This window comes from Ovis aries, chromosome 17 (genome assembly GCF_016772045.2).
Source record: "Ovis aries strain OAR_USU_Benz2616 breed Rambouillet chromosome 17, ARS-UI_Ramb_v3.0, whole genome shotgun sequence".
Taxonomy (NCBI): Eukaryota; Metazoa; Chordata; class Mammalia; order Artiodactyla; family Bovidae; genus Ovis; species Ovis aries.
The window spans coordinates 55015894-55033103 of record NC_056070.1 but is presented as its reverse complement, the minus strand read 5'-3'; the positions used below and the strand labels follow the sequence as shown (position 1 = coordinate 55033103).

The following is a 17210-nucleotide window of genomic DNA, read 5'->3' as shown; positions in this document are numbered from 1 at the left end:
GGAGCGAGGGCCTGATGGGCAGGAAAGGATGTGAAAGGAGTAGGTTTTAAATACTCCGAGGGTGGGTGGTAGAGAGGATGTCAGAGCAGGCAGCAATCCCACCAAACGGAAACAGAGCACCCTTTCTTATCATGATACTATGGCTGATCTGGAGGGCATGGGCAGTCTACAATGGGGGCAGGGAAGTTTCTCTGCTGCTAGAAACCTGTGACAACCCCAGGTGGGAAAGGAGAGACAGCTGGCGGGTATTTTCATGACATGCCACAGGCCTTGGGTCTTACCTCAGCTTGGAAGCTTTTTAATACAGGAGCCACCATCTCTCTGATTTCCTGTAAAAGAGATCAGTGAAGAGTTCACTGTGGTGCCAAGTAGCCCCTGCCTGCAGCTCACTGTTGTCCCTCAAATCAGCAAGTGTGTACCATGGGACTTGCGCTCCATGAGATTTCATGAGGGTTCCTCATATATACACCTACAGACAGACCCAAACACACGCAAAAGGGCCCAGTCAGGTCTGATCGGAACACATCAAGCTTCTTCCTTGCAGGACCCTTCCCACCGTGCACATTGGGAATTTCTGGAAGAGGGAGAGGAAGTAGCATTTCCCAAGTGGATCTGATCATGAAATGCTGTTTTATGCAAAGTACCTCATGCGACTGGTGGCTCATCATGGGTCATTCTTTGGAGCTGGGGCTGGAGAGGCTCCGCGCCCTGGGTCATGTTACTAACATCCCTTCAAGAAAACCTCTGTCCTCCAGGCGCTGCTCGGGAGATGTCTCTGGAGGTTGCCGTTTCTGCTTTCCCATTCAGTTGCCCTCTCTAGTAGAAACTGCATTTGGCATTTTAGCAACACTGCCCTGTACTGCCACCCCTTCCTCACCAGAAGATGGGGTTTCTGGGGGCTTTGTGGGGTCACCTGTCATGGGACCCAGCTCAGAAGAAGGGCTCTGTAAATGTTTACTGAACTCTATGCCACCAGGACATCTTCAGAAGGGAGCCTCTTATTTTTGGACCCTAATTTCATGCCTTCCTCAAGGGCCTTTGAAGTTCCCAGCCTCAAGGATGCCCCGGTGGACTCCCATGAGTTCTCTCCAGCGTGCAAGAGGAAGGTCTTTTAGAACCGAGGGTCCCAAGATCTTGACCATAAATGCTCCAGTTTTCTCTGAGACCCACTGGTGACTCCTCTAACCACTGCCATCTATGGTCCACAAGAAACCCCTGTGGGAGGAGAACCTGAGGGGGCTCGAGAGAACGGAGAGGGAGTGGGTAGCAGAGAAAAGCAGGAAAGGGAAGGATGCACCAAATACGTATGTCAGGTGAAGAATACATCTCTCAACTGTGAAATGGGATGGTGTTGCTTCTGGAAACAACCCTTCTTCTGGGTCCTGGGAACGCATCCTCACTGTTCTGGGGCCCCCCAGGGCTTCTCAGAGCCACTGACCACTATTATGTGCTGGGGATCTACCGGAGAGATGTGGGGAGCGCGTGTGAACCTAGGGAATTTATTTGATCAGAAGGAACTGTGAGTACAGGGGCTGAGCGTGGAAAAGGAAACTTCTGTAGACCCAGGTTGCGGGTTGTAAACTCATATGCCCACAGAGGCTGGAGGAAGAGGACAGGAAGGAGGCAGGCTGGGCGGCCTGTGGCAAATCTCAGGAGGACACAGTGCCTTTGTAAGGGGGTGGCAGCTGCTTGGCTGTTTCTGATGGCTGCTGCGTGGGGGCGGAGCCTCTGTGTGGCCAGCTCTACCAAATGGTCTCAAAAGAGATTGGAAATCCGAGTTTTGGGGTGAAATCAGAGATGCTAAATGTTGATAACTTACTGTAAAATTGGAGAGACTTTTACAGACCAAATAAAACACATCAACAGAAAACCTCTGGTCCGGGTTTCAGGAAACATAAGTATTGGAAGGGGCTTATCTCCTCTGAATTTACATGAAGGGACACAGGGGCTCTGAGAGGTACTGACCTTTGAAGGTCCCAAAACAAGTGAGTGGCACAGCTGGAATTATAATGCAGGTCAACAGATTCTCCAAATGGGCTCTGTTCACAAACCCCCACTCATATGAATTTAGGGGATTCAAATTTGAGAACCATGGTGAGGTCGGTGGGACTTTGGACCAGTGCCAACTCTTTCTAGATGCCCACCGCCCTTTGTCTACTTAACCCCTGGGGGAAACCAAGCCCAGGCACCAGCAGGAGGTGAGCTGGGTACCAGCCAGATGATGTTCTTAAATAAACATGTCTTGGCATGACTCTCCCCCATCAGGAGAGACTAGTTCCAAAAATGAGAATTTTCAGAGGCGCGACTATAATAGGAATGGAAACTTATTCCTCCTAATTACATAATTGCATAATTATGCAGTATTAAAATTATGTAAGCTGAACTCAGAGGCTTAAAACCTGGCCTGGATTTCCCTTATCACCTGGGGGCTGCCACGTGGCCTGGGGGAAGGAGGTCTAAACGGTGGGCTGTGGAGATTTGTGGCCATTTCATCTCTGCTTCCCAGAGACTGGACTCAAAGACAAAGCTTCTGGTTCTCTCACTCTGGGCAGAAAAACTGGTTTAAAGACCAAGCTGTTCTCTGTTCTACGAGGGGAAGGAAGGATGCTCAGAATCTTCTCCTGCCTTCTTAGGTCCCAGTCAAACCCAGGACTCAACTTGGTCTTTCTAAAGCTGTACCATGGGAGACACACAGATCTGAGATTCCCGCCCTTTCTCCAAGTGCACTCTCTCTCACCTCTCAAACCTGATTCCCCCCAGACTTGCTCCAGGGACAAGTCCTAACTAGAACCTACTTCCCACTCTTGCCTTGAAGAATCAAAGACATTTATGACATGTGAGGAGGATTTCACAGCTAAAAGACCGACCCCTCTGAGTTTATGTGGCCTGATTTCTGGGTAGTCTCCTTCTTCTCCATCTTTCCGTGGCCCCCTCCTCCATCAGCAAGATGGCAACAGGACTCCTAGGTGATTCCAACAGGCAGGATGGAATCAACACGTCTAAGTCTAACACTATACCTTTGGAATGGCAGACCCTGTTTGGTTCTCCTCCAAGATCCAGGCCACCTGAGTGGGCAGAGAGCTGAGTGGGCTGAGATAGAGAGCCCCACCCTCTGCTGACCACAGAGAGGCACGGCTGGCTTTGGGAATGGGCCGGGCATCTGTTTCCCGTTTTCATGGCTCTGACGTGTCACATCCCTGCCAACATTATATGGAGTCAGGAGGTTTTTTTCTTCCTATTTGCATTTATTTCCATCATTAAAAAAAAAAAATTTGAGGAGCAACAGGGGGCCTGATAGAAGAGGAAAAAAAATTCACACATTCACCCCTGTGAAGAAAGAAATGTGTCCATTCTTGTCTTTTTCCCTGCGGGACTCTTACATTGTGGGGGCTGGTCATTAACTGGACCACCCTCATAGCAGCTGGGAAAGACAACGCTGGTGGCTGGAGTTGCAAAGGAAGGGGTGAAGAATGAGGCACACTTATGGGGGATGGGTGCCACTTTCAGAGTTGGGAGATTAAGGGAAGGGCTGGAGAGGGTGACAGTCTACAGCCACCATCTCCCAGATGCCAACAGGAAAGCAAAACAAAATCAGGAACTCGAGACAAATTGTCTTTGCTGTCAAGGCCAAGCATCTGACTTGGACGTTAATGTGGGGAGAAAATGGATGTTGTACAGAGCCCTCAAAAACAATGACTTCTGTGGAGAAGCGTCCTGCTCTTACTCTAGACAGCACCGCTGAGTGCCACTATACGAAGAAACGCGGAGACGTTGAGGGTTGTAATTTTTCTTTGTGGCTAATTAGCTTCTTTTCTTGTTAGTCACTTATGTCTATAGTTTTCAAAATATAGTTTGAACGGAGAAAAATCTGCATTCCTACTGAGTTAATTCTATAACAGCAACTATACTGTACCTCAGGTACATTTTTCTTAAATTCCCGGCGGAGTTCAATTAAATGTTTATGAGAATGTTCACTCTCCTCCTGCCGTGCAGACAGCTCGGAAGCGACGGAATTAAGCTCCTTCTGGAACAATAAAAAAAAAAAAAGGAGAGAGAGAAAAGAAAAAGATTTTTTTTTCCTCCTTTTCCTTTTTAATCATTGTACAAAACAGCATTCCAAACAAGTTTTCTTAACTTACAAAAAAGCTGAGAAAAGACAGGATATTGACTCCTGGCACAAATGAATAATTTACGAAACTGAGGATGCAACCAAAAAAAATCCAGGACAGCTTTTTTGCTTGTCAGAAGTCAGGCCAGATCAATACTCTCCTATAAAGTTGGGTGGAGTTGTTTTTTTTCATTTCTTCCTTACGCCTCTGCCCCACCTCTTAAATTTCCAAGGGAGTGATGGCATAAGCTTGTCAGTAACTGTAGAAAACATCTCCAAACCGTGTCAAAATAGTAAAGTGCGGCATATTGTATGGGCATATTATAGTGTAAGAAAGTGCTGTCGACAGCTTTCATATATCAGAGGTGGGAACTGTTCCAACTATGACTTACTCACACTTAAGGGTTCATAAATACGCCTTTTAAGATATAGATGGCTTTTTAATTTCAGTAGATTTTGGAAAAATGAAGGTGCCAATAAGAAGCAAGATGACCTTTTGTGTATCCTGCAGTAAATCATTTAAGGTTCACTTCAAGTATAAGAAATATTTCATTGAAGACGGCTGGATTCAGAGCAAAGGATTGGAAGCAGCCTTGCCTGCTTATGTGGAATGAAGGTTTCAGACCAGGTTTTTACAGGATGCACCAAGGAGGGAAAAAAGTGAGGGATGGAAGTGGGGGACGCTCCAGCTCACACATGACAGACAATGTCTGCTGGTCGTACATGTATATTTGATCACCCTTCTCGCAGCTTTCTTCACTTTAACGGTGGCAGTTTCACAAGGGGAGTACAATTCACCATGAGTTGTCATGGATTTCATTTGCATAATTCAAGAAATGCTCTGTTTATGTGGTCTGCTGCTTTCTTGCACCATCCCGAGATGGGCTTTTTTCTGGACCATAACTCGAGGAGCATTTCTGTATATATCACCCGATTATATTTGCAGCAATCAAGCCCCATAATTTCCTAAATCCGGTGATGCAATAAATTTCTGCAATCAGATTTATTAAAAACACACACGCAGATGCGAGAGTGTATTTCGAGGGTGAACTCTTTAATCTAACATATGTATGACGAGGCCTGGTACCGTGTTGAAAGACCCCATTTGTCATCGCTAATACGCATTCATCTTGCACACACAATGAAACACTTTTACCATTAGATAATGAAATAAAAGTACTATTAACCCGCTGCAAATCCTTTTCCCTCTAAGAGACAAAATGCATGGTAATTGTCTTATATCATGTCTGAGCGTCGGTAAATCTGCTCAATAGCAGTTCACCATAGCACCATAAACCTCATACCCACTGGAGGCTGGAGCGTCTACCCTAAACCCAGAACAAGTGCCTCTGCCAATGGACCTTTTGGGAGAAATCAGGGAAGGACTTTCTATTTCTGGAGAAATGTCTAACTTCTTTGGAGAATCATGAGACTAGAAGGGAGAAGGTCGAGGCAAAAAAAAAAAAAAAGTCATTAAAATAGAGGGGCAAGAGACTTGGAAGTGTGGTGCTCTCCGAGGTGCTGAAATCAACTCTATGCCACAGCACTGGGTGCACCAACTCTAAGGTACAGCGACTTCTAGTCCAAACGTCCCATTGAATTATTGAGTCAGGTAAGGAACAAGGTGTCATGGGAGAGGAAAGAGAGAAAGCAGCAACAATTTCTGACAGTCTACCAAGGTGACAGAGAAAATAAGGAGATTTCTGGTTTATCATCATTTAAAAATAACTGCAGTTTCCAATGAAGAAACCACAGTTGACTGTGACCAAAATATCAAATGACTAGATAGAGATCTGTGTTTGCGGCAACAGGACTGATTAAAGGTAGGCAAAACCCAACTAGGTGGTGCAGCCAGGTGGACAGACCCTCATTTGGCAGGAGGGAAGGAACCAGAATGTCACGGTCAACTGAGTTGTGGCAGGATGCTCACAGTTTTTCTTATCTGTCCTGAAGATAAAGGTGTGATTTTTACATTGCTACAGGACAAACAGAACTGAGACTTGGGTTAACATCACACGATTCAGAATGATCATATATCTGACACAATGTTCTTATCTCTGGGATACTAACTCTCCCAGCATCCCAGCAACCTCATGGGGGTTGATCTTTGACTCCTTATTTAAAACATCAAACCCAGGTTCCAAAAGGAAATCTCAGAGCAGGATAAGTCCAACTGTCTGATGTGCTGTACCAGACAATGACGCCGTGCAAGGGCACAGGCTCCCTCCGCCCTAACCTCCCAGGCTGCCAGTGGGTACGGCTCTGTCTGCGGCATGCATACTGTAGACAGGGCAGAGTGAGACTGGGTGTGGAACATCAGCAGGCCTCCAACTCCAGCCCCCCAGGCAAGCCCAGCTCTTGGCGTCTTTCCTGTTCATCCCTAGAGGAGGAGATGATGTGTCTGATGTCCACGTTCTTGCCCACATTGTCTTGCATCTATGTTCATCTTTCAACCCTGAATTCTTGCCGCTTTTCTATGGTAAGTACACCACCACCAACAACAATAGTAAATAATCATCGTGCTTTGTGCTAAGTCGCTTCAGCTGTGTCCGACTCTTGGCAACCTGATGGACCGTAGCCCACCAGGCTCCTCTGTCCATGGGATTTTCCCAGGCAAGAATACTGGAGAGGGTTGCCATACCCTCCTCCAGAGGATTTTCCCAACCCAGGGTTCAAACTCGCGTCTCTTATGTTTCCTGCCACTAGCGTCACCTGGGAAGCCCAAATAAATAATCATAGCTATCACTTACTAGGTCCTTACACCTACCAGGCAACATGCTAAAGCTCCTTATATACGTCATCTCATGTGGTGGACACATTGACATGTTGTAAGTTGATTCAAGCAGGGACTAAGAAACAAATCATAGTCCTAAGAACTCCGGTGTGAATTATCTCCTTGGTGGATTATAAAGGCAAAATTAAAATGTCCTGCTCTTCATTGGGCTTCTGTTCCTTCCTCACTAGCTGGGGGATGTTCAGGGAGCTGTTTTTAAATGTTATAAACATGTAAAGCATCAAGCACATTACTAATTGTTTAACAAGTGTTGGTTGATATTAGACAAACTGAGAGCTCAGAGAACAACCCCCTAGATCAGTGATTCTACGAGTTCTGGATTTCACAGGTTGGTAAAAATCTTACACCCCTTGTTGTTATTGTTCAGTTGCTAAGTTGTGTCTGATTCTCTGCGATCCCGTGGACTGCATCATGCCAGGCCTCCCTGTCCCTCACCATCTCCCGGAGTTCACCCAAGTTCATATCCACTAAATTGGTGATGCCATCCAATCATCTCACTCTCTGTCATCCTCTTCTCCTTTTGCTTTCAATCTTTCCCAGCATCACACCCCTGCCCCCAAATAAAAGGATGACAGAGTATTGCCAAGTTTTACTCTAACAGGCAAAGAAAATAAAAAACTACTCCCTCCCACCCTGAAAGACAAGACTATTTAAACATTAACAAAGCAAGACGGCCAATGAGAGAATTGACAAGTCTTTTAAAATAAACGTATTTAAATTAAAAAAAGCTCATAGCACTGTATTTATTTTGAAGGAATATAAAAAACTCTCATAAACATAAACCAGCACCCATCTGAAGTTGAGTTTTAGAAATAAGTGTCTGAACTCCCAGGCACATACATAGCTTGCAGGGCCTCTTTGATGACCAAGCAGAACTTGGGATCCTCTCCCACCCGGCCCCCAGCCCCCAGCCCTAGGGGAGCCATGATTAACACAGCTCCAGACTTTGGGCCAGGCCCAGGCGGGGAGAAGACTCATCTGATTAACTGGCCATCAGCAGCAGACAGACAGCCCGGAGCCCGGCGCAGACCATTCAAATAATGATCATCATAAACAGCCCATTTGCAACTAAAAAGAAATAATTTTAATGAGCTTGGAGCAGATGATAGATGCAGCTGAGGCTCGGGCCAGTGTGCAGAAAGAAAGGGAGCCGGGACTGAGCTGCATCCAGGACCAGGAGCAGCAGGAAGAGGCTGGGGTAAGGGAAGAAGGGCTCTTCTAATGGAACCTACGTCTCTGCTGCTTGTCTACGCGAAACGCCCACTGTCTGGGATGTGCTCCTAACTCTGAGAGGGTCTGCCATCACCTTGCTGGGCAACCTTGGAGCTTCCCAGGCATGCAGGGTCTTGGAACATATGAGCCAGAAGGAACTTTTGAGGCTGTCCAGTTCATCACTACCTGAACTTCAACCATACATACCACTCTGCATGCATTCTGCCATATTGATATTCCACATGACTTAAACAAAGTCCTTGGTATTTATATTCAAACTGATTCATTTCTTTGTTTTTGCATAACTTTAAATTCAATTTTAAGCTCAAATTTCTTACACCCTTATATATCTTGCTCAGATATATACACAGAATATTCACACTCCAAACACCTTGGAAGGCTCTCTGTGCCCTCTCCTAGTTAGTACTCCCTAAAGGTAACCATCATTCTGACCCTAGTGTCATAGATAAATTTCGCCTGTTTTTGACCTTTACATAACAACTGCTTCTTTTTTTTTTTTAACCTAAATAAGTACATTTGAAAAGGAAATTCTTTTTATCACGAGAGGACCCGATGCCATGAACAGATGGTAGTCTTTAAAAGTACAATGAAAACAAAGCATTGCTGTTTGTCTTTGTTATAAACGGAGGTTGGCAAGTGCTAGGGAAGTGTTAAAGGGAAAGCCTTTCTTCCTGTTCAAATGAGAAAGAACGGACGGCCACGGAGAAGGGATCGCCGCTGCTCCTGACACAAGCCGATCCCTTCTCGAGTCAGGACTACCTGCGTCTTCTCACGTCCTGTCAGTAGAGGTACGCCTCGCATGTCAGCTAACACGAATTGAATTTGATTCTCCCATCGTAGAGATGGGGAAACCAAGGCGAAAACCCTTAGATTACCTGCCCAGGCTGCACAGCTGGTTAAGAGGACAGGATGGCTCTTGGGTGGTAAAGGAAAACTGGTGGTTATCTATGGGGCCACCAAGTAAACATTCTCTGTTCAACTGTGTTTCCCTAACCAGGAAGAATCTGGAATCTTACAAGAATAACCAGTTTTGAAAGAAATGTAACACAGGACCTTGACCTGAAGTGTCAATGGGGCATAAAGCTCTGAGCTAGATGCTATGCTCCTATAGGGGAGAGACACATAAGACACATCTAGGGGCTTCCCTAGTGGTCCACCTTGGAGTGCGGGGGATGTGGGTTTGGTTCCCAGTTGGGGAACTAAGATTCCACCTGCTGTGGAGTAACTGGGTTAGTGCACTGCGACTAGAGAGCCCATATGCCACAACAAAAGATTTGGCATGACGCAACTAAGACCCGACGCAGCCAAATAAATCAAAAAATATATATACCCTTTAAAACAGCAGTCCCCAACTTTTTTTGGCACCAGGGACCGATTTCAAGGAAGATAATTTTTCCATGGACTGGGGCACGGAGATAGCTTCAGGATGATTCAAGCACGTTACATTTATTGTGCACTTTCTTTTTAATCTAATGACGCCACTGATCAGACAGGAGATACTGGTCCGCAGCCCGGAAGTTGGGGACTCCTGCATATGCATATCAGTCCCCCCAGCATGTGCTCACCCTCTTACCAGCTCCAAAGACACCCCTACACTCACTCAGACAATATGCCCCTAATACCAACTCTGCAAAGAGATCTTCTAAAAATGACGCAGTGATTGTTGGGGATTAGCGGTTAAGGAAGCAAGGACCTCACTTACTCCTTTACTTTGAAGGGGTTGAAACAGTTCTTCAACATGTCTCTCCCCTGCTCAAAATCTATCTCTGGCTCTCCACTGCTCTAGAACAATCGCCACACTCCCCATCTGGGTGTCACTGGGTCCCTACTCCTTCCCCCATTTTCCCATCTCTTTGTTTCCTTCCCAACCAGACTGAATTCCTTGCGTAAACCCAAAGGCAGCAGGGTCTCCCAACTTCTTGGCTCAACAGACTTAATTCCTTCAGCTCTGATGACTTCACTCTTTCTTTGCAGTTGATCTTTTTCATCCTTTGTGCCTTGGCTTAAATGTCTGCTCTTCCAGGAAGGCTTCCTGGATCCTTCCTGGATGCCCAAGTCTGGGCATCACCTTTGTGCCCCTATTATCCCTTTCTGATATCTGCCACCAGATTTTATTTTTAAAGCCCTAGAGCCTTTTCTCCACGTGAAACTTTAAACAGACATTCCTTATAGAAAATAGCTCATGGCTAAAACGTACAGTCTATATATATATGCTAGTATTTATGGAATGTGCTAAGCAATTTATGTATATTATCTCCTGTAAGGATATACGGATGAAGTGGCAGTTGAGATTCCAGGCCAAGTCTGAAAAAAAAGGATGATCAGTGATTATGACTTTCAACACAGTCACCAACTGCCCCCAACACAAACCTGGAGCTCTGCTTTCTCTTTACTGCAGGGAGATTAAGCTAGCGATGTCGTACACTCATCCATCCATCCACCCACCCATGATCTCCAGTGGGCTGGGCATTAGATAAGAGAAATGAAAACAATGGTTCAGATACTGTCTATATCCTTTAAGAGCTCTGAAACCAAATAAGACGAGTTAGGGCATAAGTAGTTCTGGTGAAAGGGACAAAGGACATCCAATTAAGACATCACTTCCAGAGCAGAGGTGGAGAAGCAAAATCCTGACTTACGCCCTGAACTGCCTCTGTGTGGGTACAGAACCTGATGGGGCAACTTCTCCTAATTAAATCCAGTCATTATGTGGTTCCCAACTTGGGCAGGGGCTGCTAGGGCCTAGTATGTTACCCAGGCTGGAAGCCCTTTATCCAACATCCATCCTATCACCCAACCAACCATTCATTTATCCACTCATTTCACTCAACCATCCATTCATCCATCTATCTAACAGATCATCTATCTTCCAGCTGATCATCCAACATCCATCTACCCAATCACTCACACCCAACCAGCCATCAGTCCATCATCCATCCATCCATCTAATCACACATCCATCCACCCATCCATCTATCTATTTATCCATCCATCCATTCCCATCTAATCATCCATCCAATTAATTACTGAGCCCCAGTTCTGTCCCAGGTACAGTGCTAGGGACTAGAATACAGAAATTAACCAATATAGCCCCTGTCCTTGAGGAAGGTACAGTGCAGTGGAGGTGACAGGTCAATTTCAACACCGTGTGTCAAAGTACAACATGAAAAGTACAAATAAAGTATGATGGGGACACAGAGAGCAAGGTGTCTTGCTGGAATTGGCATAAAGAGTCACCAAGGTGACTCAAGGTGACATGTGACCTGAGTTCAGGGGATGAGCTGGTTAAGAAGCTAAGCATCCCACACAGAGGAAATGAGATTATTGTGAAAGCCCCCTAACTGGACTCTTTGTTCCTGCCTTTAGTGTTTTTCTTAACATGTATCACTATCAAACACACTGGGTGTTTTATTTACTAGAATGAAAACTCCAAGATAGCAAGACAGAGATTATGGTGCTTCTTATCCTCAGTGGCTAGAACAGTTTCTATTTTTTACATAGTAGGCACTTTAGAAATGCTTGTTGCTCAAATGAATGAATGAATGATATGTGTCAGAAGCCCTGAAACAGCCTGGTCTGTCTGGGGAACAATGATAATACTCAGGGACCACAGACCTGTGTCCAAATTCTGGCTCTGACTCCCCCACTAGCAGTGTGACAACATAGTCAACCTTAGTTTCAGTGTCTGTAAAATGGGGATAAAAATTTGTGCCCAAAGGGTTACTGAGAAAATCTGAGAACCAGACTGTAAGTAGGTAAAGTGCTTGGCACAGTGTCTAGGATCTTCAGCGCTCATACTCTTTTCAGTGGTATGTCAGTCCTTTATGGGTGAGGACTGTGCCCGTCCTGTTCACAACTGTAGCCACAAGTTCTAACTAAATGCCAGCTGCATGAAGGCACTCAAAAAACACTTGAGAGTGAAGGACTGTTAGTAGATATAAGCATGCGAAGCGCTTTGTGGCAGGATCAAGGTGGAGTCTTCTATGAGGCGCCAAACAACCCACGCTGCATCTCAGGTCCATGGAACCATTCCGGGCTTTGCCATCAGGGTCTCAGGCTAACACCGAGGAGGTTTTCTGGGGATGCTGTTGGGCATGATGGGAATGCTGCCTTCAGAGTGGCCCTAGAGGTAGGCCCTAGAGGTAGCCCTAGGGGGCTGGGGGATGACCTGGGACAAAGGGCACATGCTGGCTGGCCATGAGCAAGGAGACAAGACGGATGGCTCTGTAGCCCGCTGAGATGGATAACTGAGCCTCGGCTGAGAGACAGACCGGGTTACCAGAGTCATCCATCACTCCCTGTATCGTATGTAAATTTCAGATGCCAAGATGTATTGGGCCAATTATCTGACAGCCAGGGCAAGGGGCGGTGCCTATGAAAAACATCTCTTAGCCAAGCTGGCTTTACTGAATTCCATCAGCTGGGCCGGGGTGACAGACAGTTCACACTTGGGTCACAGAGCCCATTGACAGGACTGTGGCCAAACCATGAGGCCTGGGTGTGTGGGTGAGGCTGCCAGCAACTTCTAAGCAAACTCCCAGTGCAGTGATAATAACAACGGTATAATAACCGTCCCACAGAGGGTTTTCTAGGTCCATGTTAACTGGCATACAAAGGTTCATTTAGTTTTCCCAGCAGTGCTTGGCATGCAGTGAATGCTCTAGAAACATCTGCCGAGGGAGCAAATGAATGGTCCTGTGATGCAGGTACCATTTTACACGTGGTACCTGTGGAGACACAAAGCCACTTGCCAAGATCACACTTTCTTTTGGATTCTTTCCTCCAGATGCTCATGGGGCAACCTTTCCCTGACCTGTGTGTTCCAGACAAGGACTCATGTGGCCTGAAGACCAGGAGCATGGCTGGGCCTGGTCAATCTGTCTGTCCACCTGTCCATCCCTCCATCCGTCCACTCGTGCAGTTACTCAATGATAATTTAAATGTCTACAACGCTGCCCCAAACAAGTCAGACCCAAGTCCTGCCTGCACGGAGTAGTCGGTCCTGTAGGGCACACAGACAATTAAAACTGTGGCCCACCAGACTTCCCTCGAGGCTCCCAAATTTCTGGTTTCCTTGTCAATTTGCTTGTAGCTGGAGGCAGCCCAGAGCCCACGCTGGGCAGGCAGAGTGGGTTCAAGTCCAGACGTTCTTACTTACTGGCTCTGTGAGTCTGGCAGACCCCTGGCTTCTCTGCACTGAGGATTTACTGCTGTAACAAGGAGTCATGGCATGTCTTCCCTCTCGGGGGTGCAGGCGGGGTGACAGGTCTGTGGCCAGCAGGGCACCCAGGGTGCAGGAGGTGCTGGGGTGCTCAGGGGCCATGGCCAGCCCCGAGCCCTGAGGAGGCAGCAACCCTCCCCGCCCTGGTACTGGGCTGAGCCCAGGGCTGCAGCGTGGACGCTGCTCTCACTAGCAAACCCTGGCCGCTTGATTTGCCACTTCTCATCCTCTCTGCCGCCACCATCTGGGTGACCAGGGGCGCCTCCGCAGCGGGCGCCCCACTGTGGCCTTGCCCTCCTAGAGCCTTCCCCACCAGCAGCCACAGGGATACCGTTAACCCCAAGTCACATCCTGTCCCCCCTCCGCTCAAACCCTTCCATAGCTCTCCCCTGATTCAGCATCGAGGCCAGACTGCTCATCTCAGTGTCAAGGGCCCACAGGACTGACTTCCGTCCTCACTTCCTTCTACTCCTCTCAGTCATCCACCAGCCACACAGGCTCCTGGACACATTTAGCACATTCCTGCCGCAGGGCCTTTGGAGGGGTTGTCCCTCTGTCTGAAATACTGTGTTTTTTTCATTCCACATGGGCCTTTTTCTTGCTTCCTCCGAGTCTCAGCTCTTATACCATCTTCTCACAAAAGCCAGTCCTATCTACCATCCTATTTGAAAAAGCAAGCAAGCACCTCCTCCTACCTCACCCGCTCTTCTCTCTGCTTATTTCTCTAAACGGCAGTTGTCATCAACGCATTTATGTAGTTACTGCCCTATTTATTTATTGCCTGGAGTCTCAGCTCCAGAAGGACATGGGCTTTGTTTGGGTCACTGCTGTATCCCTGATGCTTGGTACACAGTAGGTGCTCAATGTTTGTTGAATGAAAGAATGAATGTATGAATAAAGGAAAAATTAAAGGCATGCTGGCCATGCCCGGCCCCAGACCTCTCCCCTCAGCACCTGCACCCCCATTTCCAAGGTCCCACCCCGACCCCCAAGCATCAGCCAGGAAAACAAGCCAGTTCCTGCTGCAGGCGGGACCTGGAGGTGGCTGTCCTTGACAGAGGATGCCAATCAAACACCTAATTATCTCGCCACGAACCCGGGAGCCACATCCGATCACTTCCTCCCGCCCTTGATTGCTGCTTTATATCCTGGAGTTCTCAGATGCAAAACCTTGCGGCGCCGGGAAAACAAGGCAGCCCCGCCCCCACTCTGCGTGAGGGGCCAGGGACCCCGCCATCTCCTCTCCGGTCCAGCTGGGTGAGCTGGCCGGGCAGCTCCTCTCCGTGCTCTTCCCTCTCCGTTAAAAAGGGGGAGGGGTCACATCGAGGAATCACTCAGTCACTCATTTTAGTGTTTACTGAACACCTACTATGTGCCACGCCCTTGCTAGGTGCCACAGTGGTGCTTACGCATCATATCCCAGGAACAAAGTGGTAGCGTTTCATGTCGGCCCTATTGGCCTAGCTCCTCTTTTAACCCCTTATGCAGGCAGGGAAATCAAGTCTCAGAGAGATGGCAACACTCATCCAAGATAACAGTCAGGCAAAGGCAGACCTGGGCCTTGTATCCTGGTCCCCTCTTCTCCAAACCATGGCACCAATGCTGAAGTTTGTGCCATTCTAACATCATTTCTCAGAATAGCCTCTTTTTTGAAGTGGAGGAGGAGACTGGGCATTGGAAGAAGCTCTGTGGGAAGAAAGCGCCTGCTGTGTGCTAGGTGAGGGTCTAGGGGCCTCAAGCAGCTCAGTGGTGGAAGACGATGATCACACCTAACGTTCACGACATGTCCTGGGGGGAGTGCACTGGGAGAGAGCTGCAGCTAACAGGAGACTATGGTGCCAGCACCTGGGAGTAGCTCTGGAGGAGGGAGGAGCCGAGGGCAAAGGCGTGGAGTGGAAAACCCAGACTGTGCGGGGGAGTGGCTGATTACCTGGACTCACGGTAAGAATTCATGTGGATTTGGGTTGGAGAGCCGTGAGATCAAGGCAAGAAGGAATTGGAAGCCACAGACGACTGCTGAGCAGAAGAGAGGCGCTTGCTTCGGGAGGCTCTGGGAAGCCTCAGGGGCAGGTCAATGAGCCTGGGGGCCCGGAGAACAGAAATACCACCTCCTGCTACGCATCAAGTGGGTGAAGGTGAGTGGGGGGCAACAGGCAGGAGAGACAGGGGGTGGATTTTAGGGACCCACTGGAAAGAAACTAATGCCATTTGGCAACTGGGAGGATCAGCCAGAGAAAGTTGTCTCTTCTTTAAAGAAGACTTTCAAACTTAAAAAATATATTTCTTTTGCCTGCACTGGGTCTTTGTTGAGGCTCACAGGATCTCTGTGTGGCGCTTGGGCTTCTTAGTTATGGCAGGTAGGATCTACTTCCCCAGTCAGCGATCAAACCTGGGCCCCCTGCATTGGGAGCACAGAGCCTTACCCACTGGACCACCAGGGAAGTCCCAACCAGAGAAGGTTGAGGGTAAGACGGAAAGAGGAAAGCCCTCAAATGAGGGGCAGCGGGGCAGGCCAAGGAGGGCTCCACCCCAGGAGCCCTCGCGCCCTCCACTGCTTGTCCCCGGATTTGCTGTTGATGTTGGCCAGTCCTCCTGCTGCCCACAGTTTCATTGGTTAAATAAGGGCCAGGCTGTCTGAGTGGTTACTGAGGGGACCTGAGAAATCTGCAGCTGCAAATTCTCCCTGAACAAATGGGAGGAATTAGTGTTCAACAAATGCCCTGTGCAAACTAGTTTGTAAGCATGAAGATGAACATTTTTAAGGACAAATATTTTGCAGGGGTCACGAGGAGGAAAAGGGAGCCAGAGTTCACACGCAAAGCTCCCCTTTTTGCTGCTGTTCCTAATCCACGGGGACACACCCCTTAAAACCAGTCCTCACTTGGATGCAACTCATACACCGTGGCTCTCCTTTCTAGGGTTGGAAGACATCTGCTGAGTGATGCCATCTCCAGGAAGAAGTCCCACACTGAATAGGGACTGGCCAGGCAGGGTCGCCTGTGGGTCCCTAGTAGCCTCCTACTAATCAGATGACCCCAAGCCTGAGTCCCTTGTCCCAGCCTATCACCAACATCTCCATAAAAAGTCTAATTGGCTGCTTCCTGTCCAGGGTGCGCGACTTATTTCACACCAAATTGTGTAAGGTCCTTGATATACAATTCTTCTGCTTCCAGTGAAATGGAGGGAAGGGAGGAGGGAGAGGAAGAGAAAGACTACATTTCATTTTTGAATCGACAGTCCTTTCGTCTACCTACATTTTATTAAAATGTTCATCATTCACATTATGTGCATTTCCCACAGAGCCGACTTTAATTACCTGAAGCTGTACCCAGGCTCCCTGCCTGCTTTAGTGGCATAGTAAATAAAGTGACGGACAGGAAGGCCTACCTGACCAGCCACTGCCCCGACCAGGAAAGTTCAAGGACAAGACACTAACCCTTTCTGCAAAAGGGGATGTCCTTTCCTTTTCCCAAACCACGAAAGGCCACGTCCCAAAACAACACAGGTGAGACCCTTCTCTGCAAATGTTCTCTCCCCAGATCCAAGGAGACGTTCTTCTCTGCATTTGGAAGCATAACAGAATTTCCCCCTACCTACAGACACACACAGTCTGTACAGAATTGAATTTTACTGTATTTACTGACTAGGGGAAAACTGTAGAATGCCAGACTGGCCTATCCTGGACCAGACTTTCTGCAGAGCCTAAAGAGGCCCAGGACCCAGGATACTCATTTTCCCAGTTTACGGGCCTATGGAAAGACTGAGAAATGTGGGCTGGGTTCAAATCCTGATTCTGCCACTCTCTCTAGCTGGGAGATCTTAATGCCTGAGCCTCAATTTCCTGACTTGTAAAA

The 17210-nt window shown here is 47.7% G+C and overlaps 1 protein-coding gene across 4 annotated transcripts in view; it reads right to left on the bottom strand.

Moving 5' to 3' along the window:
• CUX2 (cut like homeobox 2) overlaps positions 1-17210 on the bottom strand; it is a 275147-nt gene that overhangs the window by 96957 nt on the left and 160980 nt on the right. For all 4 annotated transcript variants that reach the window (XM_042234612.2, XM_042234614.2, XM_042234615.2 and 1 more), the window contains 2 exons: positions 3914-4024; positions 282-329 (listed from right to left, as the gene is read on the bottom strand). In XM_042234612.2, the coding sequence (XP_042090546.1) occupies positions 282-329; positions 3914-4024 (159 nt within the window). The remainder of the gene's footprint in view (positions 1-281; positions 330-3913; positions 4025-17210) is intronic.